The sequence below is a fragment of the Balaenoptera musculus genome, chromosome 14, assembly GCF_009873245.2.
Source record: "Balaenoptera musculus isolate JJ_BM4_2016_0621 chromosome 14, mBalMus1.pri.v3, whole genome shotgun sequence".
NCBI lineage: Eukaryota > Metazoa > Chordata > Mammalia > Artiodactyla > Balaenopteridae > Balaenoptera > Balaenoptera musculus.
Window position 1 is genome coordinate 7,588,189 of NC_045798.1, and position 26,527 is coordinate 7,614,715.

The 26,527-nt window shown below is 39.5% G+C and overlaps 1 protein-coding gene and 1 non-coding gene across 7 annotated transcripts; both read left to right on the forward strand.

Moving 5' to 3' along the window:
- The first annotated feature begins 2,633 nt into the window (after positions 1 to 2,633).
- ZCCHC8 (zinc finger CCHC-type containing 8) lies at positions 2,634 to 25,129 on the forward strand. Of its 6 annotated transcripts, XM_036823053.1 has the most exons (15): positions 2,634 to 2,644; positions 2,845 to 3,049; positions 4,234 to 4,276; positions 6,603 to 6,677; positions 8,250 to 8,355; positions 9,573 to 9,647; positions 11,895 to 11,998; positions 12,119 to 12,184; positions 12,760 to 12,820; positions 13,297 to 13,439; positions 13,729 to 13,871; positions 16,545 to 16,666; positions 18,002 to 18,088; positions 18,357 to 18,474; positions 23,606 to 25,129. In XM_036823053.1, the coding sequence occupies exons 2-15, from the start codon at positions 2,851 to 2,853 to the stop codon at positions 24,382 to 24,384; spliced, it is 2,121 nt and encodes a 706-aa protein (XP_036678948.1). In that variant the 5' UTR covers positions 2,634 to 2,644; positions 2,845 to 2,850; the 3' UTR covers positions 24,385 to 25,129. The 6 variants fall into 6 exon arrangements, with proteins under 6 accessions (XP_036678948.1, XP_036678947.1, XP_036678950.1 ...); XM_036823052.1 differs by lacking the exon at positions 2,634 to 2,644 and having other exon boundaries at positions 2,666 to 3,049; XM_036823054.1 differs by lacking the exon at positions 2,634 to 2,644 and having other exon boundaries at positions 2,851 to 3,049; positions 4,239 to 4,276.
- On the forward strand, positions 7,141 to 7,275 carry LOC118880464. The gene has a single exon (XR_005016327.1). It is a non-coding gene; the product is annotated as a small nucleolar RNA SNORA9 (small nucleolar RNA).
- Positions 25,130 to 26,527: the final 1,398 nt, after the last annotated feature.

The window sequence follows — 26,527 nt, forward strand, 5'->3', positions numbered from 1 at the left end:
TTTTCATTTTGGAGTCATCCCAAATTCACATTTTCCTGGTGAGCTGTACCTTCTGAAATCTGTTTCATTAAGAATGTTTGTGGCAGGGGTGGTGGGGGAAGAATGTTTGTGGGCCTGTAATGCAGTGTGGATATGAAAAGCACACATTAAACTGCTTCCTGTGTTTTTCTATGGTATTTTAGGAACTGGCCATACACGATGAATGATACGGTCCATCCTGTACTCATTTAGTAATTTAAAGAATTTTTGTAGCCAATTTTAAACAGGAAACTAGTTTTGATTCATTTAGTATGTATTCATTTAGTATGTCTAAAATAATTGAGTTAGGTAATCAGTATTCTTAGTAGAGATTTTACATTCTTACTTGCATGCTTGTTTTTGAAATCCAGGGGGTATTTTATATTTTAACATCCCAATTGGGACTAGTCATATGTAAAGTTATTAATAGCTACATACAGCCAGGGGAAACCATCCTGGACAGTGCAGATTTAGAGGGAGGCATATAGGTAATTGCAATTTGCGTAATTAAATTTTACGAAGCAATTATTGGAGTCCTGGGGGTGGGGGACAGTTAACTGCTTGGCTCAATTTGAAATGAGTTTGTAGGGAAGCTTTTATATGCTTAAACTTTGTTTCCCCTTTTTCCTGGCTGTTACTGTGCTTTCCATGTCAGAGCCTGGTACTCCATGATGGATGTTTTGGGCTTTACTCTTGAATGCGACGGGAACATAAGTTGCTGTCCAGGAGATTCTTTAAAGACATGGTAGTAAGACAAGAAGACCACACTATTTGAGGCAAGGTTTTGATAAGCTGTGTGAGACCAACTGGCTTGGAGGATAAGAAAATTCAAAGATGATGTTTCCAATTTGGGTGATCATTCATTGTGATTAAATTAGAAAACTTAAATACTATAGTAGGTTGGTGGAAGGAGATAGAAGCAGAAATTAAGTTGTGTTATCATTCCAAGTTAATTTCATGGCCAAAAGATGATTTAAGAATATACTTAAATATAATTTCTCTGGGGCCCTCTCCTAGTTCTCCCACTGGCTGTGCATCAATTTCTGTAGTTGTCTCATCCTTAATCCCAGCCCTCTAGGGCTCAGTTCTGGACTTCTTTCCCACTCTGTTCTTCACTATGAAGTCTCATTCTCTATCATCTTTGTATTTACTTTCCATAAAAATTTGAACCAGCCAAATGCTAATCTTTAGTTCAGTCCTCTCTGGAGCTTAGCCAAATATCTGTGTAATATACACCTCCACTGAGCCCGAAAATTTTACCTTCAATGTACTAGTGCTTCAAAAATTTCTTCCACTAGTCTAGTTACTTACCTAACTAGAGTTATATAAGGATAAAATTGTTTATAAGGATAAAATTGCCTCAAGGTACCACACAGCCAAAATGGAACTCACCCTTTACTCCCAAACCTGGTCAACATCAAATGATTTTTTTCTCTATCTCAAACGATCACTTATTTAACCAGTTTCTTAAGTCAGAATCCTGGCAAATAATTCACCACCCTTTTCTCTCATTCCTATATACAACCCTTCAGTTATCTCTGTTGCTTTAATTTTATCTTTTAAATATCCTCTATTAAATATCAACTCTTCAGCACTATTGCCACTACCCTAATCCAAGCTAACATCTGTAATCTTATTACAAAAATCTATCAGTCTACTAGATTTGGAATTTTACGTTTGCTCCATCGCCAGTCCTTTTCCTATCATGCCATCAGGACCATCTTACCAAAATGAAAATTTGTGGGTCATAGACCCACAACTTGTTTAAAATGTTGAAATGACTTCCCAATTTTGGGGTGGAAACAATGTCCCTAATGTGGTGAGTACTTGCCTAACGTTCCAGCCTCATCTTGCTCCACTCTGCCTTTTCGTTCTACATGCCATTTCTTCAGACTAGGACTCTCTTAATTCCATCCTCCATACTCACCACCAACTTTGCCCTCCTAACACTTTATAATTCAGTTCAAACCTCAGTTCTTCGATTCACTGACTCACACAGAAATGTCAAATTTGTTACATATCCATTCCTGTTTTTGTTTCACATATTTATTTCTTAATATGATGAATACCCATCAACATCCACTTTGACCCAAGAGCGGGAACATGTATGTTTATTTTTTTTCTTTCTTTTGCTAGACTGTACCCTCTATGAAAGCAGGAACTTCTCTAGTTTGCTCACTCTTACACCCTCAGCTCCTAGAACAGTGCCTGGCACATTGAACTCGGTAAATAAATGTTATTGAATGATGAGTGATTGAAGGAGAGAAATCACCAAAAGCTGCAACAGACAAATCTAAAATAATCTAAGATCAAGCTAGTTCTTCATGAAAAAGTGAAACAAGCCCAGTAAACTGAAGTAGCTTCTCCAAGATCACAAAGGTAGTCTGTGGCAAAACTGGAGTTCCTTATTCACCAGAATCTGTGATAAGCCGTACATCGTGCTCTGATTTTTTGCAGCCTTAAATGCATAAGAGACAACTCATATTGTTGTAACACATTCTGATCTAGTTGGGCTTTCTTCACGTTAAAAAGGACCAATCCCAGTATGCAATGCAAACGATGAGTTAACAGTCGCTAAGAAACCCATATCCCAGCATGCCTTGCTCCCGAGCGACCTCAGAAGTGGGTATGAGAGACGCCATTGCATTCTGGGAGTTGTAGTCTCAGAGGACTGGCCCGCCCATTATGCAGCTTCGGCGGCCTACGTTTGGAGGAAACCGTACTGGGTGGCTTAGGGCGGCCGGAGCCCTAGAGAGCGGTGCCGCCCAACAACCTTTGCCTTCGGCTGGGGGGCCAGCTCCGCCTCTTCTCGTATCTTTCCCATAGCCCAAAATGGCGGCGGAGGTGGATTTCGGCGACCTAGAGCTGTTCGAGGCGTTTGACCACCTAGAGGAGTCGACTCCGAAGCCAGTTCACACCCTCTTCAAGGACGACGACGGCGACGAGGAGGACGAGAATGGGGTCGGCGACGCGGAGCTGCGGGAGCGGCTTCGGCAGTACGAGGAAACCATCGAGCAGCTCCGCGCCGAGAATATCCTTCCCGCTCGCTGGGCCCTGTCACTGGCGAGTGTGGTGTGTGCCGTGCCCGGGAGGGTGCGGGCGGAAATTCCACGAGGCTGAGAATCGCGGGTTCGGGTTGCGTAAGCTTCCCCGAGGCCTCGGTGCAGACATCTCCCCTTCTGGGATCCGTATCCTGGACCTTATTCGCTCCTCCCGCCCCCCAATCTGGGGCCGGTTTTTAGTGTTATTCCGGACTCTTCCAACTGTTCAGTTGTAGACTCTTCACCACTTCCCTTCCCCTCTTTGGAGTCGTTATCCGATCTCCTTTTTTGGAGCCAAGCTAAAGTTGTTGCACTCACGCTGTAGTTGTATGTTAGGAGATACCGGATGCTTAGACCTAGGCGCAGATGTGTCTTTAGGGCGGGGCAAAAGTTAGTGGTGCTAGGATGTGCAGTTGGGGGCGTTAAGGAGTCGAGGCATGCAGAGAGAAATGGTTAATTGCTTGATGAACTTCGGGGATTCATTTTAAAGTTCTTCCACTTTGAAATAGCTTCCGTGGTTAAGGTCCATTGCAAACCCCTAGGGAAAACGCGCCAAATAAGTTTCCGTTTGCCTTTAGTCACATGTTTACAGCCTTTCTAGCAAGATGTGTTAATATGTTTATTCCCATTCTTAGAGAATTTTTGGTGTTTTTTTGTTTGTAATACACATGCAGGTAATTTTGGCTCAGGTAGTTTTTCTAGTGTAAAGACCCCTGAAAGTGGTTGGTAAATCATCTTCTAAGGTTTTCGAAGTCATTTTTTCATAATGCCTTTTTCCTCGACATTTTATTATGAAAAATTTCAAAATACAGAAAAGTTGAAAGGATTTTACAGTGAACATTCATAGATTCCATCCTAGATTCTTCAGTTCTTAACAGTCTGTTATGCTGCATAACATTTTTGGTTTAGTCTGTTAGTCTCTTTGAACTACGTGACCCTGCCTTAGAAGTACCATGTTGGAAGGGATGAAAACTGTATTTTAGTTTGTAGATCCAGATACCTAGCCCTGCAACAAAACAGGAGGTCAGTAAGTGTGTCATCCTCAAAATATTTATCTTTTAACGTTTATAACATATGTTTATAACATTGACACCAACAGTGAGGTTAGTAGTTGAATTTTATGATCTTCATATTTCTATTTAATGAGGGCTTATACTCCTTAACAAGTAATAACATCAAGAACTTAAAAGAAAATTGAACATTCTGACTCGACCAAGGTATGAGATCTTGAATTTGAATATTTAATCACAGGGTTTTTTTTTTGCAAAAAGGGTGTTTAGGATTTTTGTACCATTTTGTACTCAAGAAATCATAGTAATGATCCTTTATTTTTAATTTGTGAGGGTAAAATTTGAATTCTCACAACCGTATTAAACCTTGAAACTGACTTATTGGGTGAAAATACGTGTGAAACACAATTCAGAAGTTTTTGACTTAATGTTCAGAACAGGCAAGTTATCAACCTAGCTGTTGCTATTCAGCGAACATTTCTGGGAAGTTAGAATTCAGATTACAGTATTAATCTGGCTGAAGATTTATTTATACAATTAAAATGTGCTCATAAATAGAAATAATGCAAGATGCAGCATTTTAGAAGGGAAAGTAGTTGCTTTTGAAAAAAGTACAGTGAGTAAATTTGCATTCAGGCATCTGATTTTAATAGAAGAATAAATGTTGATATTTTGTAATATAAATTTATTTAGTAGTCACTAAATTAAAATATTTCTTAAAGTACAAATTTATTACACAGAACGGTATGTTAAGGCTTTCAGAATATGGGGTGCCCTGATGCAGTTTCACATGGAATTTTTTGTCCCTGGTACCAGCTGAATTAACTGGCTACACTGGTGACTAAAACTTTAAAATTTTAGAATTTAACATATGTAGAATTTAGACATATTTCAGAATATGTCTAAAGAATAACTTCTCTATGCCCTACTTTCCTTCCTCTATGTGAGCACGCTTTGTAGATCTACATTTATTTTTGGTTAGGTAGTAAACATATTGAATGTAACTAGGATTCTTAAAAAATCACAATTTTTATATATGTAAAGATATTTTATTTAGACAAGCATATGCTTTGTAATAGAGTTGTTCATTTAAACATTAAATATTTATTTATAAGGGGGTTATAATCACCTGAATTCAAATGATTACAGCATCATAGGCTTTGCCAATTTATAAGAAGCAAGCATTAGTATCCTGAAAAAGGAATATATATATATATATGTGTGTGTATATATATATCTATATATATATATTTTAAATTAATAGTCCTCCACATTGTCAGACTGACAAAGCTTTCTACAGAACACCGAGGAAGAAAAAAATAAAATTATTTAGATAAAATTGTACCCTACATCTCTTGATTTAACCCTTATTTTTGGAACTTTCATGATCAGAAGTGTCTCTTCTTTTTATCCAGTAAACATAGTGGGGTGTTTTTTTTTTTTTTTTTCTGTTTTTTCTTTATATGATGAAAATTTTCAAACGTACAGAAAGTGGAAAGAATAGTACAGTTAATACCCATATTTTCATCACTTAGATTTAACAATATTTTGCCATATTTCCTTCTTCTAATTCCATGTACATACTTTACCCCAAATATTTCAGCATGTATTTTTTTTTCTAAAGACTTTCATGTTACCACAACACCATGATCACACCTAATAACTGGCACGATTTCCTTAATAACATTCCCAACCAGATTCAGATTTCCCCAATTGAATGTCTTTATTGCTGATTTCTCAAACTGAACTCCAGTCAAGGGTCATGCAATTGCATGTAGTTTTTAAAAACATGATGTATTTTTTAAAACTGAAGTTTGTGCAAATTGAAGCAAGTTTCTGGGTGTCTTCATATTTTAATTTTATTTCTCTACTTGATGTGGGCAGTTCCACATACGGATTGATTTATTTCACGTGCTGTACAGGTAGAAGGATTTGAGGCAGGTGTGAAGGAATCAGAGATTCAGCTGCTGCCAGGTTACCGAAGGGATATATAGCAGATTTCCAGGCTGCAGTCTAGTTCTGTTTTTTGCAGTATTTGAAAGTCAAATTCAGGAATGAGATACTTTTTACATCTCTACTTTAAAATTTTGGATTTGAGCTACTTAGTGCAGTGTGCTCTGCCCTCCAGAAAGAGTCTACCCGTTTATTTATAGTGTTTCAATTTCCCATATATTTCCAAGCCAATTTCACTGATTCTTTCAGAAATATATTCTTGTAACCTGCTGGTTTATTCAATTCGTCCCTCCCCTCAATTTGTAAACAAACAGCCATTGGGTAAAGAAGCTTTTTGGTTGAAAGATTAACTGTAGTTTTTAATTTTTTTATGAAATATTTTTTAAAATATGTAATGTAAAAGATACCCCTAAAAACTGTTAAAGTGGGTAAAACTGGAGTTCTTTGTGGTTCTTGATCTTATTTGTAAAATATTATATGATCTTTGGTACTTAAGAATTATAAAGATTCAGCATTTATATATACATATGCAAGTTTTACTTTAATGTCTTCTAAGAATATGTTTTAACTTCTGTTTTAGTGGAATATTGGTGAACAATACTAAATTAGATGGACCTTTATTTCAGATTCTATTTATGAACAATGTTATTTCAAAGTAAGTAATTTTCCCTTTCCTAAATATTATGAGCTGATGTATTTATGATACAATGTCTTCTATAAATACGCTGTTTTCATTTTTACTTTATATACCATCTTTATTCTTTTACTTAAAACTTATGGAATCGTGATAAGAGTGAGGACATTAGAGTCATATAAACCTGAATTTGAAGCTGGACTCCTCTACGTTCTATATCTGTGAACCTGGGCAGGTCACTGACCCTCTCTGCATATCAGTTTCATCACTGGAAAACAGAACACTAATAGTAACTACCTCTTAAGTAGCTAAATGAGCACCTGTAAGAGCCCAATAAATAGCCTCAAATAAAAGTCACCGCTACCGCCATAAATAATCTTAACCATTTCTCTACCACAATCAGGGAAGTAAGTTTTCCCTGTTGGCTATCTTCAAAGCTTACCCACATGATTTTTTTTTTCTTTTTAATAGCAAAACTAGACCTTTGCAAGCCTTCCAGCATGCTTGGGTCTAGGATGACTCAGTGCATTCCTGCAGTGCTTGCTAGAATGTTCTGACATGGTTTGAGGCCTTGACCTGTCCCTTCCTCAGAGCATGGTCATAGACATTTCAGACACTTGCTTGCCCCCTTCGGCGTCACTTAATCATATTGTTATCTTAGGCGCCGGGCAAGGTAAAGGGACCACACATAGGGTGTTACCTGAGTGGCAGGTCCATTGGCTACTTCATCTCAGCAGCAGCAGAACCTGAGGCTCTGGGAGGGTGGAGCAGCCTGTGGTGAGCTCAGGAGCAGCGCGGTGCTGGGCACGCGGGGCTCCAGCGCCGCTGTCACCGTCAGAATCGGCCTCTAACTCAAGCTCCTGGCAGTCTTAATGTCTGCACCGCTCAGCTGGTGTTGTGCCTGCAGAAATCTTAGAATGTCAGAGCTAATGAGACCTGACACATCAAGTCTGTAAAGAGGAAGTTGGCTCTTTTGGCCCCTCCTGAACTGAGCACTGGAGAATATTTGATGAATGTGGTTCTTGACCTGGAAAGCTGGGGAAAATAGACCTCAGTCGTTTTTCTTGCATTGCATTTTGGTCTTTTTTTCTCCAGTGTAATATTTACATAGGTGTTTCCTTATATGTGCAGAGAGGGTGTCTGGGAGGAGGATGTGGAAGAGCTGAATGCACTGATTATCTTTGTGTTGCAGAAATAAGGGGCTGAGAGACAGGGTAGGAAGGGAGCTTTTCGTTACATAACTCACCCTTTTAGTTCTTTTGAATTTTGAACCATTTACATGTATTATAGATTCAAAAATTAAGTATGTAAAATTTATAAATAAAATCCATTTAGTCTTTGCATAAGTATTTGCCAGCTGTTACATCCTAGGCACTGTATTAGTTTATCATAATCATTTTATTAACTTGACAACAATGTATATATTTTTCCTAAGGAATAGATTCCTGAGTGTTACAAAGAGTCAGCGATTTGATAAACTCTGAAAAACAAAATAACAAAATTTACACATGACATCTTCTAAAAATGCATAAAACTCAATCAAGTCAATGTTTTACTCTGTCTGGGTTCTGACCATTTTGTCCTCTTACGCAGGCAATATCATCAAGAAATAGAGGAATTTGTATCAAATTTAGTAAAAAGATTTGAGGAACAGCAGAAAAATGATGTGGAAAAGACTTCCTTTAATCTTTTGCCCCAGGTATTTCAAACTTAAGAGATTTTAAGATTAGTAGGTTATGCTTTTCACTGCCAATTGTTAGACTCCGGGGATCCTCTTGAATCAAAACCAGAATGACTGTTGAGATTGACTGTTACCTCCCATCCTGCAGCCGGGCTTCCTTCTCCACAGTCTGACCAGTGCAGCCACAGGGCTTTCTTTTGGATCCCGGGTGCTTTTCTCAGGGAGTCATATTCACACCTGGCTACACTCAAAACTGAAACCTCTTTATTTTCTATTCCCTGACTTGGACATGTGGTTTGGGGCAGAAAATTAATTTTAGGTCAGAAAAAAAAATCTCTGTTTCTGGGGTTTATAAAAGATGGATTCTTTTTATGTAAAATGAACAGGTTCATATGCCATCCTTTCTTTCCCTTCTACTTGTTTTAAAAATCAACAGCATGCCCGAAGAAATCTGAGAGATTCCACTCTGAATATTAGGGCATGAGTTTACCTTAAGAAAATCAGAATTATGATTTCTGGGCTTTTTTTTTTAATTAAAAATTAAGGTAAGTAGAGTCTCTCAAATAAGGATCTTTAGCTGTTTATCCTCAGAGGTTGGAGAATGGAGTATTGTAATTAATTAAATTTTTTGTTTATCACCTTTAGTTTTCACCTATCAGATATAATTTTTAAAGATTCACGGAACAAAATACATTTAACAATAAAAACCATACTGAAAAAAAGAAAAAAACCATACTGAATATTATTTAATATTTGATTCAAGAAACACTACAGAATTTTGTAGTGGCTTGAGGTCTGTAAGGGTTATAATATCAGTATTGACCAGTGATACCAAGTTATATATTATTTTAATCTTTGATTATCTGATTTCAAGGTAAAGTCTGTCTTGTCAGTTTAAGTGTTGAAAGTTCCATAATTAATATTTGTTAACACAAAAGTCATAGTGTAAAAATAATTTTTTAAAAAAAAGTCATAGTGTATGCTAATGTTCCAGAAGATACTATCTTTTATATATCTTTTTAACTTTCCCACTCGGGAGATTTCTTTCATAAACATTCCTACCTAGCTTAACTTCTCAACTCACCCTAATTATGACAACAATGAATTCAAAATTTTATATACCTTAATGGTATGTATTAGAAAATAAAGTGAGTGTGTTCAGATTGCTAATATTTGAAATTTAAAGTTGTTAGAATTTGGTTACCTTTTGTAACGTGTGTTTCTCTTTGTGTTAGCCTTCCAGTGTTATGCTAGAAGAGGACCATAAAGTAGAAGAATCCAATGCTGTTAACAATAAGGAAGCTTTTAGTGTAAGTTTGGACATTTAAGTTTTGAATTCTGCAGATATGTTTCCTATCCTATGTCCATTGGGTGGCATTTAAATGATAAAGTGGTATAGTCGTATGTCATCAGATGGTCACACATTCTTTCATTAAATTTGTTGTAAACAACAGTGTAGGCTTCAGCCTCTAAATACCATAGTTTGCTTTTTAATAACCATTTCACTGTGGCCTGGGGGCACAATAGATATACTTTGGAGGACTTTATTTTTCTCTTGACTATCCTCTCAGTTCATCTTCTTTCCTTTCTTTTTCTTTTTTTAATAGATTTTTTTTTTTTAGAGCAGTTTTATGTTCACTAAAAAATGGAGTGGAAGGTACAGAGATTTGCCATGTATCCTCTGCCCCCAGACATTCATAGCCTCCCCCACTATCCACAGCCCCTACCAGGTGGTACATTTGTTACAACTGATGAACCTACATTGACACATCATTATCACCCAGAGTCCATGGTTTACGTTAAGGTTCATTCTTGGTGGTGTACATTCTGTGGGTTTGCACAAATTTATAATGATATGCATCTACCATGAGACTATCATACAGAGTAGTTTCACTGCCCTAAAAATTCTCTTTACTCCACCTATTCATCCCTCTCTCCCACCTCTGTTCATTTTTAAGAACTTGGATGAAGATGTAGAAAGCATGCTTGTGGAACTTAGAGATGGGTGAAGCTGAGAGGGATATATAGCTAATATAACAGGTGGCAGACAGGAAATTTTAAATGTTCACAGACTCCAATGGTGGGTGAAAAACAGAAGACGATTTACAGAGATGAACCTACATTTAGCCCTTTCAGTACCTATGCAAAATTCAGCAGTGTCAGTGCAGTGTAGTGGTGTGATTTTGCAACTTAAAAATTTTTAAAGAAGATGATGTAATCCTGGATTCCATTAAAGGAAGACTAGGTTTCATGTTCATGGAGTATTGTGTCCCATTGGTGTACCACAATTTAGACTAAATTAGTAAGTGCAAAATCCCCCATTTCCAGGCAGGTGCCACTTTAAATCCCAGAACCTTAGAGTTTAAAAGGGAAATGAAGTTACCTAATTCAAATTCAGGAATCTTTCTTTAAAGTGCCCTTAGAGCATCTTGGTCTTTTTTTGAGTCTTTCCAGTAACTTGGAATTCACTTTTTAAAAAAATGAGACAAACCACTTCATTCTTCACACCTGTGATAGAAATTTCCACTCTCTAAAAGTTGAGCTGAAATGTGCTTCTTGTACTCAATCCAATCACTGGTCCTAGTTCTTCCACTTGGCATTTATAGGGTGATCTAAAACGATACCTTTGCAAATATCAGCCTTTATCACATTTGCAGAGATGTGTACATACCTTGTGAATCTTTTCAGTAAGATCTGTGGGCTCTTCATCATCCCAGCACCCCCATGTCTTTAAAATTGTGGAAAACTGAAAATAGATTGGATATAGATGATTTTAAGGTGTTAGTAATTTTCTTAAGCATGACAGTGGTATTGTGATTTGTAGAATGTTCTTATTCTTAGAAGGCTCATACTGAAGTATTTAGGGGTGCAGTGTCATGAATAGAGTCTGTAGCTGGTTATGTGTGGAAGCTAGAACCCGGGTAGGAAGTTATTGTATTAATCTCAAGCTGGAGAAAATAGTGACTTAGACTAAGATGATAGTGGTGTCAACTTACTTTTTAAAAATGGCTCAGTAAAAATGTGTGTGTGTGTGTAGAGATGTGCACACAAAAATGTCAGTTAACAATTGTCGAATCTAGGTGGAGGGTACGTGGGTGTTCCATGTACCATTTTTTTCAACTTTTCTGTAGGAAATTGTTCCCAAAAATTGGAAAGAAAGGAAAAGAGTGATTGGAAGGAAAGGAAGTGGAAACAGTGACTATATAGATATAGACAACTGTCTGAGGATCTTGCTGCAAAAGGAAGCAAAGAAATGGGGAATTGGAGGGAATGTAAGAGTTGTTGACAAGTTTTAGTTTTTTAAGTCTGGAGAAAGTGCAGCTGATAGTAGTGGTCCAACAGGAAAAATTCAGTGATCTAGGCAACAGAGGGGAATTCAGTGATGGAGATCTTACTTACACATCAGAATGTGGCTCCTTTAACTAGGGAGTTGATTATTATTTCTAATAATTTCATCCAGAAATAAATTGTTAAAACAATTAATCATAGTCTTACATTATTTAATGTCTTTTTTTTTTCTGCTTAAATAGCAATATTTTTTGACTTGTTTTCTGCAGGTTGTAGGAAGTGTCCTGTATTTTACTAATTTTTGCCTTGATAAATTGGGGCAACCGCTACTAAATGAAAACCCTCAGCTTACGGAAGGATGGGAAATACCCAAGTATCCTACATAGTGAATGAAGATCTTTATGCATCTTGCCATTAAGTTCACCTTTAAAAAAAAAAAAAAAACCAAATTTTGCAGACTATGATAACTATTCCTTAATAAAACTCACTAAAGGTACCAGCAAGTCTTCAGCCACATTGTTTCTCTAGAAGGGCAAGAAATACAAGTAAAGGCAAAAAGGTTTGTGTGGGGAGTTGCTTTTGTTTTCTTCTTCTTCTTCTTTTTTAACCAAAACCATGAACTCTTTTAGCTTGAAAAGTTAATATTCTTTATTGCTAGCTTACGATAAATAAACAGATTAAACTAGAATTTCAATATATAGACATGTTAAATGTTTAAGTCAGTCATATTGGAATTCATTGGTTCACGCCTGATGTGCCTGGGTGGGTGGAAAGGTATAATTACTGCTGTCAGTTTGATTGCTGTCTTATAACCATCTACCCCTTTCCAAGTTACCTAAAGGAAAATATGATAATCTGTTTGCCTTGGTTCTTCTGTTATTAGCCACTGAGAAAACTCAGAGGTAACAGATCAGTCGGGAACACAAGGGTTCTTGGTTAAAAGACTTGGTCAAAAGTACTGTTTGTTTAAATCACTAAGCACAAGAGGTGAAAGTGTACTCATTTTTGCAGATAATAATTGGCGATCTACATGCTTTCTTGTCTCTGATACACGTTGCTGTCATACAGAATTCTGTTGATTTGCTTTTATATTTCTATTTACATTATGAAAATCTTTGTTTTTTGACCAAATAGGCCAAAGCCTCACTGTTTCAATTGTGGTTCTGAAGAGCATCAAATGAAAGATTGCCCAATGGTAAATTTTTCTCATATAAAAAAAAATCTTTGAACCAGAGCTTTCTAATGTTTTCAATACATCTATGGCATTGTGTGATGTGAAGAAACTTCCTTTCTTACTTTCCCGTAGTCCTTGATTTTGAAATCTTTCCAAATTTATACATAAGTTTTAAAGACATTAGATTTCTTAAAAAATAATTTATTACAGTACTCTGTATTTGAGATGAATAAAACATTATGAGAGTTCATTTTTAGACAACTTATTTTCAAAACTTTATTTTATGTTATGATAGTACCAAGGTAATAAGAAATTAAAGGACTGCTTCTCTTCTTTGCTTATTTTTCTAAAGTATCCACTCTTTTATACCTGTCCCTTATGCATTAAAACTGAAATAATTTGTGTGCTTGACCTAGAAAAAATGCTTGTATTTATTTAATTTCTGAAATATTTCTAAACTGCTCGATACCATTCTTTCCAAACACATTATGATTTAGCCTCGGAATGCTGCTCGAATAAGTGAGAAGAGAAAAGAGTATATGGATGCCTGTGGTGAGACAAGCAATCAGAATTTTCAGCAGCGATACCATGCAGAAGAAGTAGAAGAAAGATTTGGAAGATTCAAGCCAGGAGTTATTAGGTACCTCTGTCATTTTACCATAGAATGTCATTTCTACTTCCCCACTATTTGGAACGTTCTGTGGATCTTCAGGGTAATAATCAAGATATAAGTGTTCTCTAGCAAGGCTCTACATAATGTACATCAATTAATCCAAAAACAGTTATTGGAATTTTAACTATGTGTTTGATAGGCACCGTGCCACAGGTGTGTAATATAAAACATAGAAGAGTTTTAAAATATCAGACCAGTACGTATTTTCATCCAAACAAGAATACAGTATTTTTCTCCCTCTTTTATTTTTACTCAGTGAGGAACTTCAGGATGCACTGGGTGTGACGGACAAGAGTCTTCCACCTTTTATATATCGAATGCGCCAGCTAGGATACCCACCAGGCTGGCTTAAAGAGGCCGAACTAGAGACCTCAGGGCTTGCACTCTATGATGGAAAAGGTATAGTATGTTCAGTTAGATAAGTCAGCTTAAGTGTTCTTTTTTTTTTAATTAAAAATCACAGTAAAATGGGGTGGGAATGGCTGGCTTATTTAGTGTGTGCTGAGTTAACTAAAAATATCTTGATGGTGTTTCCCTTGTTTTACAAGGAAGGAACTAAAACTTCATTGAGAGTTATCAGATGGTTATCTGGACTTGCTCAGTGACTACCTAGCAAGGTATTAGCTCTCCAGCTAGACCGCGTAAGCTCTTGCCTTTCTCAGTAATGGTAACAGAAATATATCCATCTCTGCCAGGAGACCTATAAAAGTTAGAATAAATAAACCCTCCTATAATCTAGAACTTCTCTTAGGTACCTCCTCTAGAAAAATATTCACATGTGCGCACAAGGAAATGTATGTATATAAAGATACTTTTTAACATTGACTATGATAGTGAAAAATTAAAAACAACATTAAGGCCCTAAAGGAGAATGGCTAGGTAAACCGTGGTAGATCTGGGGGGTGGAATCCCTGCAGTATTTTTTAAAATGGAGTAAATCCATGGAGCTAACTTGGCAAAATCCCTATGCAGTACTGAGTTTAAAAGGCAAGTTTCTGGATGACTTACATATTATGATACCATTGATCTTAAATTTAAAAAAAAACCTACATGGATGAAACAATGCTCTATATTTTCTATGAGGAGTTATGTTTGTAAAAGATATTTTTGAAAGATCTTAACCAAGAACCACCTAGATTTCAGGGTTTGGACTCATAGAGGCCTTCCCTGACCACTTTATTTAAAGGTGTCTCTCCCATGTTTACCCACCTGTTCTACCAGTCTTTATCACTTCACCCTGTTTGCTTTCTTCATGCCCTGTCACAATTTGTATCTATTTATTTATCATGTAGCACAGTGCCTGGCATCTGGTAGATAGTAAATAACTTTTTATATAAAAATTTTTAAAGTCCTAACCAATATACAGCAAACTCAACAGTGGTTATCCCTGAGAAGGAAAACAGGATTGGGCTTAAGATTTTAGTATTATCTCTAATGCTCTACATTTTTAAAAAATGAAAGTGTTTCTAGATATTACTTAGGTAATTAAAAATAAAAATAAAAAATTTAGGGACTTCCCTGGCAGTCCAGTGGTTAAGACTCTGCACTTCCACTGCAGCGGGTGCAGGTTCGATCCCTGGTCAGGGAACTAAGATCCCACATGCCACGCAGCACAGCCAAAATAAATTAATTAATTAATTAAATAAAAACTAAATAAAAAATTTACCACCCCCCCACCTCAAGTAGTACCAAAGAATATTTAGCACAGCCTTTTTTTTAAATTCTATTTAAATTTTATTTATTTATTTTTGGCTGCATTGGGTCTTTGTTGCTGTGTGCAGGCTTTCTCTAGTTGTGGCGAGCGGGGGCTACTCTTCGTTGCGGTGCGCGGGCTTCTCATTGCGGTGGCTTCTCTTATTGCGGAGCACGGGCTCTAGGCGCGCGGGCTCAGCAGTTGTGGCTCGCGGGCTCTAGAGCACAGGCTCAGTAGTTGTGGCGCATGGGCTTAGTTGCTCTGCGGCATGTGGGATCTTCCCGGACCAGGGCTCGAACCCTTGTCCCCTGCATTGGCAGGTGGATTCTTAACCACTGTACCACCAGGAAAGCCCCAGCACAGCCTTTTAATATATCCCCAAGTCATGCTGACATTCAAATTATCATTGCTTGTGCCACTCTGTAGGTGCTTGCATTTCTGTGTTCTCTCTCTCTCTCTCTCTCTCGCTCTCTCTCTCTCTCTCTCTAAGTTATTTGCTTGAATAGGGATTCTTTGGACAAAAGATTGTAGATCATTGAGAGCCTCTTAAATCTCTTTTAATCTGTAAGTTCCCTTTCTTGTTTTTAACAAAACTCTGTATTTTGTCCTTTTGAGTTTTCGAGATTTTGCTGATGCATCCCTGTGGTGTTATTTTAGCATGTTTCTCTGTCCCTCTGTTTCCTGTGAATTGTGGTGGAATCAGTCACTGGTGATCACTGCCTATATCTATCTGTTAATGATACAGATGACACACTGGTTATATTCTTATTCTTTCATTACTTGGCTTCTTATCCTGAAAACTTATATAAAGAGAAACTTCTCATCAACTATTTGTTTTCCTTAGGTATATAGACATGGGACTAGCAAAATAAATGTTCGATTTATTTAGTACTTTTCAAAATAATGAAGTGGTTCCCAAGTATCCTTCACAGACTATTCTCATCTGTAAAGTGGTTTTAATAGTATGTACCTCTTAGGGTTGTTATGAAGATTAAGCGAATGAATACTTGTGAACTGTTTAAAGCACTATCTGAAAAGAAAACACTAGCTCATACACAGTAACCATTATATAAATGTTTATTAAATAAAGAATTGGAATAGAGGATTAGGCAAATCATAAGACCAGTGCAAAACAGACTTTTCAAATAACTCATGGAAGAACTAAAGTTTCCAAGATTTTAAATGTTTATTTTTATCAAAATAATACGTCCATGTTGTTTAAAAATTATAATCTAATGGTTCAGACAAATTATAATTAAAGCTATTCTCGGAATAATTCTGTGGTCATGAATCTAAGCACTTTCCAGGTTTACTTTTGGTCTGGAGAGGTATTTATATGGGCATCTAGCAATATTAAGCTTTTTGATGGTCTGTAATAGATGGTGCTGATGGAGAAACAGAAGCTGGAGAAGTACAACAAAATAAGAGTGTCACTTACGATCTCTCGAAATTGGTAAACTATCCAGGTTTTAATATATCTACTCCCAGAGGAATTCCAGATGTAAGTGTGTTGGTTTTTTATTCTTCTGGGATGTGACTTTATTTATGTAGATTGTTCAAAATGTTAGCTTATGTAGCAATTACTGTTCCATAAAGAAGTAAATGTGTTACTTTTGTGTTTAACTTTTTAATTTCCTTTATGTTGATTAGAATATTAAGTGAAATCTTGAATTCATCAAAAAGAAAAAAACCCCACAGTTTTTTCCAATTTTATGCCCTAAGAAAAGGAGCTAAAATAGAATGGTGAGATTCTATAAATCTAGAACTATTCTAAAATTAAAAGATTATTTTTTTAAAATATGGGATGGTTTGAAGCAGTATTATAAGTTTTACAGAATTAATTGGGAAGTAAATTTCTGCCTTTAATAAATCTAAGTATACTATAACTTTTCCCTACTCTTCCCTCTTCCCCCCCTCCCCAAAGTAAAATTTCTCCTATACAAGAAAGGTTTGCTACACTTAATCTTTTCCAACTTTCATCTTACGTTTCAGGCTTTAACAACTAACTATAGTAGTGGTGATGCTGGTGGTGGTATTTTAATAAAAATGCATTCTAGGTGTTCTTAGGGACTGGGCTTTAGAGAAACAACCAAAGGTCTGAACTTACAGTCTAGTGAACAGATACGAAGATGTGTGTAATTAATCAAGGGCTGAGTTGCATGTACAGATCATCAGTGCCTCTGGAAGTGGGTCCAAGTACCAGCCTACATCAGAATCTCCTTGGGGTGTGCATTAGAAATGCACATTTTTGAGCAACGCCCCTTCCCACCCTTAGACTTAACTGACTTAGTCCTTGGAATCTATAGGTTTCACAAGAGCCCAGAGTGATTTCTATTGAGAACCACTGTTGAATGTGTTACTGGCGATAAGAGAGAAATGAGTGATGTTGAACCTTAAAGATTATTGCTCAGTTTGGAAAGGGAAAGAACAGATGATAAAAAAATCAGCATGAGTGAGCGAGTTAGGAGAAGGGAACAGTTAACAGTCATGTGAAGAGCGCTGGTGCGTCAGGAGGGGGCGGGAGCCAGCCAGGCCGGATGAGAGTCTGTGTCATTACTGCCTGTAAGTTCTTCTTGTAGTAGGTAGAACCTTTCTGGGCCAAGCGGTTTTGTCAAGTAGTCTTTTAGTGTTCAGTCCTGAGCGTTCTGCAGGCAGAGTTGGGGTTTTTTTCCCCTTCAGTGCTCCATTATTTTCATTAATTTCCCCAAAAAGGAAAAGTCACATATGAAGGAGAAATGTAATTTGAGACCTCCACCTTACCTCCTGTCAGCAGACTATTCAAAGCATGACGTTTTCCAAATACATACTTATTTTTCTCTTCTCCTTTCATCATTAGGAATGGAGGATGTTTGGTTCCATACCAATGCAGGCATGTCAGCAGAAAGACGTGTTTGCCAATTACCTAACTTCTAACTTCCAAGCGGTAAATAGATTTTCAGAGTGTGGTTTATAAACATGTATCGCGTCTATCTGAGGAATTTTGTAACTCATTAGGCATCTTATTGCCTTTTCTCGCTTTGGATATAAAGCACTCTGTGTGTTCTGATGAATCCAAAGGAAAAAGATAACTGCATTCACCAGTTACCTGGACTTAGCTCCAGATTGGTTTTCTACATCATATTTAAGTGAAGGGATGGAGTTCAGTTCTTTGTGGACCCACCTGACTTGTGTTCGGTTTGGTTCTCCGTTAGCCGAGTGTGAGGTCCAGCAGCAAGAGGTCTTCGTCTCTGCCCAGCCCTAGTAGTCCAAAGAAGCAGAAGAAGGAAGGCAGCTCAGCAGCCTCGCCCGCCGACATGGAGCTCGACTCGGGTAGGTTTCATCCCGTGGTTTTGATTTCTTTAGAAAGTAGGGCGAATTTGTACACTCCTGAGTTCCATAAGAAAGAGGAAGCTCTCTATGAGCAGTAACTAAAGAGGAAATCTTTTCTTTTCTCCTTGGATATCAGAGCATCTCCACTATTACTGCTCGAAGCTCAGTTGGAAGACTCATAGCTTGGTGTGAGAGCCCGCTGGGCAGCCGACTGGATACCTGAGTCAGACAGACCTACCCACCCGGTCCCAGTGGTTCTGGACCTGGACCGGCCCCTCTGGTGGGCAGCGCTTTGAGACAAGCAGTGGGACATGCTCCCCTTTGGCAGCTTGCTCCCGAGAGGAAGAAGGGCAGAGCTAAGTCAGGCTTTCCCAGTTACTCTTCCCAAGTGTATAAATCCACTAAGTCCCTCCTCCCCCCAGGAAAGAGAGACCAGGAAGAAAGTCCATCCTCTCAGAAACCAGAAGGGAACAAAGGCCTTGCCCTCTGATACTCCCCCAGCCTTTTGTTCTCTGAACCCTCTGGGTTTACCGTGGAACCTGTGGTCAAGCAGGGTTGTGACGGTCCTTTTCAGCAGCTCAGTAGTTATGAGGACAGTCACGCTCCCACCTTTTTGAGTCCCCGCTTGCGCCACTACCAACCACCACTCCTTTGGGTTTCCCCCTGGGACTACTGATGAGTAGTTTAGATTTTGCCCCCAGAAGGCTCTGGAATGGATCAGAATTTTGTGTTAATTGGATAAACTCCAAGTTCGCTCTGAACCTAATGAAAACTCACCCCTTGTTCTGTTTCCCGTCACAAACCATGCCCCTCTACTCTGGTCCCATGTAGCATGTCGGATGTTCTGAAAGCGAAATGAAATGGCAACATTAGGGTAAAATGCATACAGATGCTCTAGTAATAAGATGCCAGCAATGTAAATTGCCTCAAATTTGAATGGAGACCTCCCTACCCCGAATACCCATTTCCAGATTCCCAGGGAGAATTTATTTTACTTTATTGTTTTGGCCGTGCCGCACGGCACGCGGGATCTTAGTTCCCCGACCAGAGGTTGAACGTGTGCCCCCTGCAGTGGAAGCACGGAGTCCTAACCACTGGACTGCCGGGAAGCCCCACCCAGGGAGAATTTAAAGGTTGCAGATTAAATCACCTTAAAGCCCCAAATTGAATTATTTTGCACTAGCAACTTCAAAGTCCAAAATTAAAGCCTCCAAACCATTTTCCCAAATTTTTTATTCTGCTTGTTCTTACCACAGGAGTCTTGATGCCTTAGTAAAGTTCACAACCTGGACGTTTAGCACCAACAGCCTTACTTCAATATCTAGTCTCACTTTTAACACGGCCAAAGAGTTCATAGGAAACAGAATTACAGCCTTTGCCACATACCTATGAAATTTTGAAAGCAAGCAATTCCCCAGAACCCAAAAGCAGTTGTCCCAGACAGAATTGCATTCCCAGAGCCCAGCACTTCCCAGTGTTATCAAAGGCCACAGCCGAGATTTCTGAGTAAGGGCAAAAGTCTTGGTTTCTGTCTCTCAAGGATGTTAGTTAGTGCCAGTCATCTGACTCCACCACCTGGGAACTTAAATTAGGTTGGAAGAAGTTTCCCCATAAGAAGAGAATTTTGGTCTTAGGCACTTAGAGTAGTACCTATGAGGAAAAGACACCCGAGCTTGGTATTTTGAACCATTTGGGTTGTAGTTGCTTTCTCTCGAGGTTTGGGAATTTGCGGCGGTGGCACTCCGTAACTAGGTCCACACACTACCTGCAGGCGCTTTCAGCCCTGTGCTGGGAGCTGCTGCTTCTGTTTCTTGTGAGGGGATTTCTGAGGCCTAGGAAACCTTCCTCTTAAGGGAAGTTTCTCTCTGTTTGTCTGTCTGTCTCTTTCTTTCTCCTTCATATATAATTAACCAATCAAGAGCCAGCCTGAGCCCATGTGATGAAGTGAGACTCAAGAATCCAAGTTTAGTGCCTCCACATTCCTTCCGTGGTTCTCGGTCCACAGTGGAATTTGGGGCAGAAGATCTAGTGCTAGTGCTTGCCTAACTCACCCTGGGATAAACAGTTTAATTAGAACCTCTTTAGTTCTCTGTAAGACAGACAGAACCTTTGCAGAACAAAAATTATTTACCCCGGGTGCCTAAAAGGCCTGAAATGCCTTCTTTCCACACTATATATCTGATCTCTGCCTCTGCCACACTTCCTGAGGACTCAGCTGGGCCCCTACCCCGAAGCCTGTGCCTTAGTTCGCTAGATCCCCCTCGCCCTGCAGTCTGTAAGTGAATTATTTCGTCAGTTGTGCCTGCTTCCGAGCCTCTGCTGCCATCCGCTGACGCTTCTGCCTGCCCGCACACATTTGTTAAATGTAGTTCAAGGTCCCAGACCACCTGCTAAAGGCCCCTCTGGTCGCAGCCATCAGCAGAGGCAACTGGTTTTGTTTACAAGCGCCTGCCTCTGTGCAGAAGCTTAAGTAAGCCTCTGCCTTTCTAGAAACAGCCGCACCTCTAAAAGAAGCCACCATAACATGCAGTCACCTGCTGAGGACAAAGAACCCCGTGACAAGAGCTTTCTTGCCCAAGCCACAGACTTAAAAGATGGGCCAGTGCCAGGATCAGAACACTCTGACCACATGTAAAGCTCAAGGCCTCAAGCCACATATCTTGACCTCCATGTGTCTTCCCACCCCCAGGCCATCCTTCTGTTGTTAAAACATGTTGTTTTCCATGTTCCCTCTCAGCACACTGAATGTCAGGGTCTTTGAGGGGGTGAATAGCAACCCCTTTCCCTACCCTGGTTCTGAACAACTTAAGTGATCATTCAGTGAGTAGTAACAGATCAAATTATCAAGGCCAGTTATAGGGCTGCTTCATGAAAGGGCCGAGAGGGTCTGCTAACTGAACTGGGTTGGCTTATGAACACCCTGGTAAATGGTCCTAAAGGCAGGCCCTTCCCACCCCAGAACCACCGCAAGCCCCCCCCCACCTCCGTCCCCAGCTTCTTCCTGCTCTGCAGGGATGAAACTCTGTAAGGCGTAGGAATTTGAGTGACTTTTGTGGGCAGCTCATTCCCAAGAAGAAGAAACAGTGAGTCAGTCTAATTGCCATTTTCCTGTGGAAAATTTTATTAGCAAATAATGTGTTATAAGTGAAATGGGTTCCATATTGCAAAGCTGTGGGTACAGTGATTCAGCTTGGAACTGTGAACTATAAGTACCTGAACATCCTTTTCCCATTTAGCATTCTTATGTTAATAGTGTTCATTGTGATATTTTGTGCAAAATGAAACTTGGGTTAAACTGTTTAGTTATGTTTTATTCTTAAAAGCATGAAGTACATATATTGTCAAATAGCTCACTAGCTTCGCCATCCCTTCTCCCTGCCAGCTGCCCCTCCCTCCTCTGTGCTCTCTGCTGTAGTCGGCAGCACCCGTGTTCTCGTAGCTCCCGAGACTGAGAGATGCCATTCGTCTGCAGCCGCATCCCCCCGTGATCGTGGCTTTCCATTTCTAGCCAGTTACCGAAATCTTAACACTGTCTCAGAAATTGCCTCTTCGTTCAGGCTTTTCTCTCTCACCTGATTGCTCTTGGCGCCCTTATAACTGATTTTTTTTTTTTAATCCTTCCTTTCAGCTTTTTTATCCATCCTTTGCTCTTCTGATTGAGTTAACGTCTTAAAATCTGAGTGACAGTGTATTACCCTCCTCACAGATCTTATTGCCTATACAATAAAGTTCAGACTGGCTTTGCATAGGCTTTATGATTCTGTGTTATGCAGTTGAATTTTCCAAAGTTTTTACACACATAGTGTGTTTCAGACTCCTCTGTTAGACCCTGAGGGCAGGAAGATTAATAAGACACAGCTGCTACCCTTAGTTACGGCTCTCTGTCGCCTAGGACTGCAGATGTGTGAGCATCATTTTAATATAAGTGTGGTGGCCTGTAGTGCTACACGCAGAGGTCGGTATCACAGAGCTGGTCACCAACCGTAATGGTGGCACCAAGGAAAAACTGCGCAGCCGTGCCGGATAAAGTCATAGCCTCTTCCCAAGGATGACTTCAAGCTGCATCTTGAGGGATGAATTCAGAGACTTACCAGGGCCATGAGAAGGGTTAGGGCATTTGAGACAGTGAGAAATGCAAATACAGAAGCACGAAGCATCGCGGCACATTGGTCCAACAACAGTGTGACAGCTGGAGTCTTTTCAACCAGGCAGTAAGAAATGACATGGTGGAAATAGGCAAATTCTTGGTTGTGAGAGCCTCATAAGGCACAGAGGAGATCGGACTTCTTCCTGTAGGTGATGGGAAGGCACTAAAGAGTTTCTCATGAGACGGAAAGGTTATTAGGACCAGATTTATGTTTTAGAAAGACTGATAGTTTGGAGGATGAATATAAGGAAGAAGAGTCCAGAGGCAGGAAGGACTCATATTCCTGACAAACAGTAGTGGGTCCAAAATAACGCAGCACCTATGACAGGCTGCAGGAAAGGGTGGACCCCAGGGAGCCAAGGACCTGCTGTGGGCAGAAGGAAAGGGGGAGGACTCTCTGATGACGCGCAGGTTTCGGTTTGGGAGACTTCAGCCAGATGCCACCGGTGGTGCTACTAGCGAGCTTAGCAAATGGGGGAAGAGTGTGAATTTTAGGAAAAGCTCCTCTGTTTTGGACAGGTCGGATCTGTTGTGTCTGTGGGACATACAGGCAGTGATGACCAGTGACCAGTTGGCTGCGTGAACCCACAGTTCAGGCGAGCAGTCTACACTCAGGGTACAGAATTGGGAAGTAAGCCAGGGACTTTCCCGCCCTGCCTGCTCCACTTCATATCCTTCTGCCTCCACCACTCTGGAGTCTAGGCAGCTGAATTTCCAGCCCGGTTTCCTACTGTGTTAAAGTTTTCCCTCGGTTAAAGTTCCTGGCGCCAGAGATCCTGACCTTTCCCCCTGCAGATGTTCTTTTCAGGTGGATTGAGGACATTAAGTGATGGTCATGGTATCTGAGGACCCAGTTTTCCCCTCTTGAGCCAGTTATTTTGGCCAGTGAACCTCTGGATTCACCTGAGTTCAAATAATAAGTGTCAGTAAAACCAAATAAATGCTATATGACAACTCAAAAGTATCTCAACGTCCTCATTTCAGATGCAGAGGTCCCGCACGGGCCCCCGAGCAGCGAAGCTTTTCAGTTTCAGCCCCCGCTGCCCCCTGGCACTCCTCCGCTGCCCCGGAGCACCCCTCCACCCATCTTCACGCCTCCGCTCCCCAAGGGCACCCCGCCGCTCACTCCCAGTGGCTCACCCCAGACCAGAACGGCATCTGTGACTATGGACGAGGACGCACTGACTCTGGAGGAACTTGAAGAACAGCAGAGGCGGATCTGGGCGGCCCTCGAGCAGGCCGAGAGCGTAAACAGTGATTCTGATATTCCTGTTGAGACACCTTTAACCGGGAATTCGGTTGCCTCTTCACCTTGTCCGAATGAGCCTGACCTCCCTGTCCCAGAGGGAAAAACATCTGAAAAGCAGATGTCAGATGAGGCTGAGGTACCAGACACCTGCACAGAGAAATCAGAAGTTGAACAAACCTCGAGTCCAGATTCTGAGGCTGCCTTGCCTGGCCAGAAGCAAGAGGAAGGGCCGGCCGAGGCCGACTCTGAAGGTACTCTTGACAGTGGCAGGGTCGGGTCAGACTGTGAGGTCAAGAATGGAGGCAGCAGCCAGAAGCTCCTTCAAACGGACACCAGTCCTGGAACAGCCACTAAAATCCATAGCCCTGTCCCCGACATGAGCAAGTTTGCAACCGGAATAACGCCATTTGAATTCGAGAACATGGCGGAATCTACTGGAATGTACCTCAGGATAAGAAACTTGTTAAAGAACTCGCCCCGAAACCAGCAAAAACACAAGAAGGCTTCTGAATAACTGCTTTTGACATAGCACCAAGAGCTATTTAATTATAACTGTGCATTCTGGTAATTAGTACTAAGTGGACAGGTAAAATTATTTTCCTGTTTGTCCCTCCCATGTTAAAAGAAGTCTATCTAAGGCTTAATTGTGGTCTGAAGTCAGGCCTCTTTTAAAGAACAGAAGGACTGAGCTTGCTGGTTTACTATATTTTATTCTCGCTGATAAAATCTTGCGGGGGGGGGACGTAGGTAGGAGCTGGTTTAGAGGTAGTTTGTTAAGGTTTATACTATTTTTGGATCGTGTCTGTCAAGAGTGATGGTTTTTATCTGTCTTTTGTACATTGTTTTCCCTTTCTACATTTTGCTAATTATCCTGTATGTAAGTTTAATATATCACTTTTTAAAAGAAAAAATTCTAACCATTTAAAATTCATATTTCAACTCTGTCAACCAAATGAGAAAAATCAGGGATGGGCAGCTTTATCCCATTTCGGGTATTTTTGTAAGTGATTTACATGCATCAGTTTTAATAACACTTTTACTTTTTTGTAACTTCATTCTTCATATAAGCTTGCTATACAGGTATGTTCATCTTTGTGTACAAAGGTTTAATAAATTAGTTTTCATATACATAATCTGAGACTTTGAATACAAAAAGATGATTCACAGTTAAATTAGTATATACAACCTTGTAAGTTTGGAAGTAAATTATGTGCTTGCAAAAATTAGTGGCAGCAAAGGAAATAAAGAAATTACAAGTTTGGGTATTTTCAGTGGATTTCAGCCTTCAATATAGAAATAGCAAGACGTTTTAAAGTAATCATTTTGAAAAAAATAAATGGAGGGCAGCTAGCCTTTGTACAAAAATAGTTTTCTAGATTTGAATCCTATGATAATTGTTAAAAACAAAAAGTAGACATAAACAAATTGTGTTTAATTGTCAGATATATCAGATAGAGCTGAAACTATGTTTTTTGTCTTTATGTGGAATGCCATTACATCTTTATAGTCAAGTCCATGAAAATAAACATTTAGATGATCTTGAATGATTCCTGTTAGGTAGTGTTATTCTCCTCACAGGCCAGCAGAGGGAGCAAAATATAACCATTTCAGATTTGGTTTTCATTTTGGAAACTTGAGAAACCAAATTAACTGGGAAGAAAAATTATATGAAAGAGAGAAATTTATTTTCAAGGCCCTCACAGAACGTGCTAGAAATTGAATAAAATGTTTAATACTTTTGACTTTTTTCTCTGAGTCGAAGTCCATAATAAAACTGATCTTTTACAATAGTTTACATAGTGCTTTTACGTACATTATCTTACTCAACATTTCTGTCAGGTAAATATCTTATCACCACATTATGTACATAACCTAAGGAAACTTCAGCAGCATAGAGAGGTCAAAAGGACTTGTCAGCAATTAAGAAGTGGTTGTTGGGATTTCCCTGGCGGTCCAGTGGGTTAGATCCCTGGTCGGGGAACTAAGATCCCACATGCCACGTGACACAGCCAAAAAAAAAAAGTGGTTGTTGAGAGGCCAGTCCAACTAAAGACTTGACTGTTCCCTAAATCACAGAAGTAGTTGTTTAAATGCCCCTTAAGCACCGCATTGTGCAGAGTCTCCTGTGACACCAGAGATAATCTAACAGTTATCTCTCTGGCATGTGCCACAGACAATCATGTTGAGGTTCTTTGTGCTTTATTACCCCATTGTCAAAATCGCCATATTAGGTAGGGATCATTAACTTCATTTTTAGAGGAAATGCCTAAGACACACAGTGGCTGAGTAACCTGGTGAACCTAAACCCAGATCACTCTGACCCCCATATCCATGCTCTTAACCATTAAACTGCCTCTCTGTCAAAAGCTCTATAAATCACTGGTTTCTCAAAAAATGGACTCCTATTTCTCTATTTATCCAGTTACTTATTGAGGGCACACTTGAGTTGTTCTATGTGCTTTGGGGCATTAAAAGAAGAAAATGATAGAATCTGTTTTAAGAGGAGGTTGGCTACTAGCAGGAGAAAATGGATGGTTTCCTCTTAGGAGATTGATCATGTGGCCATGTGAAACGGGCAAGGTACCTGGGCTATTTTGGGGTGGTGGGAGAGGCACCTAGGAAGGACTGGCTAAATTCACAAGGCCAGGGGTTTCAGT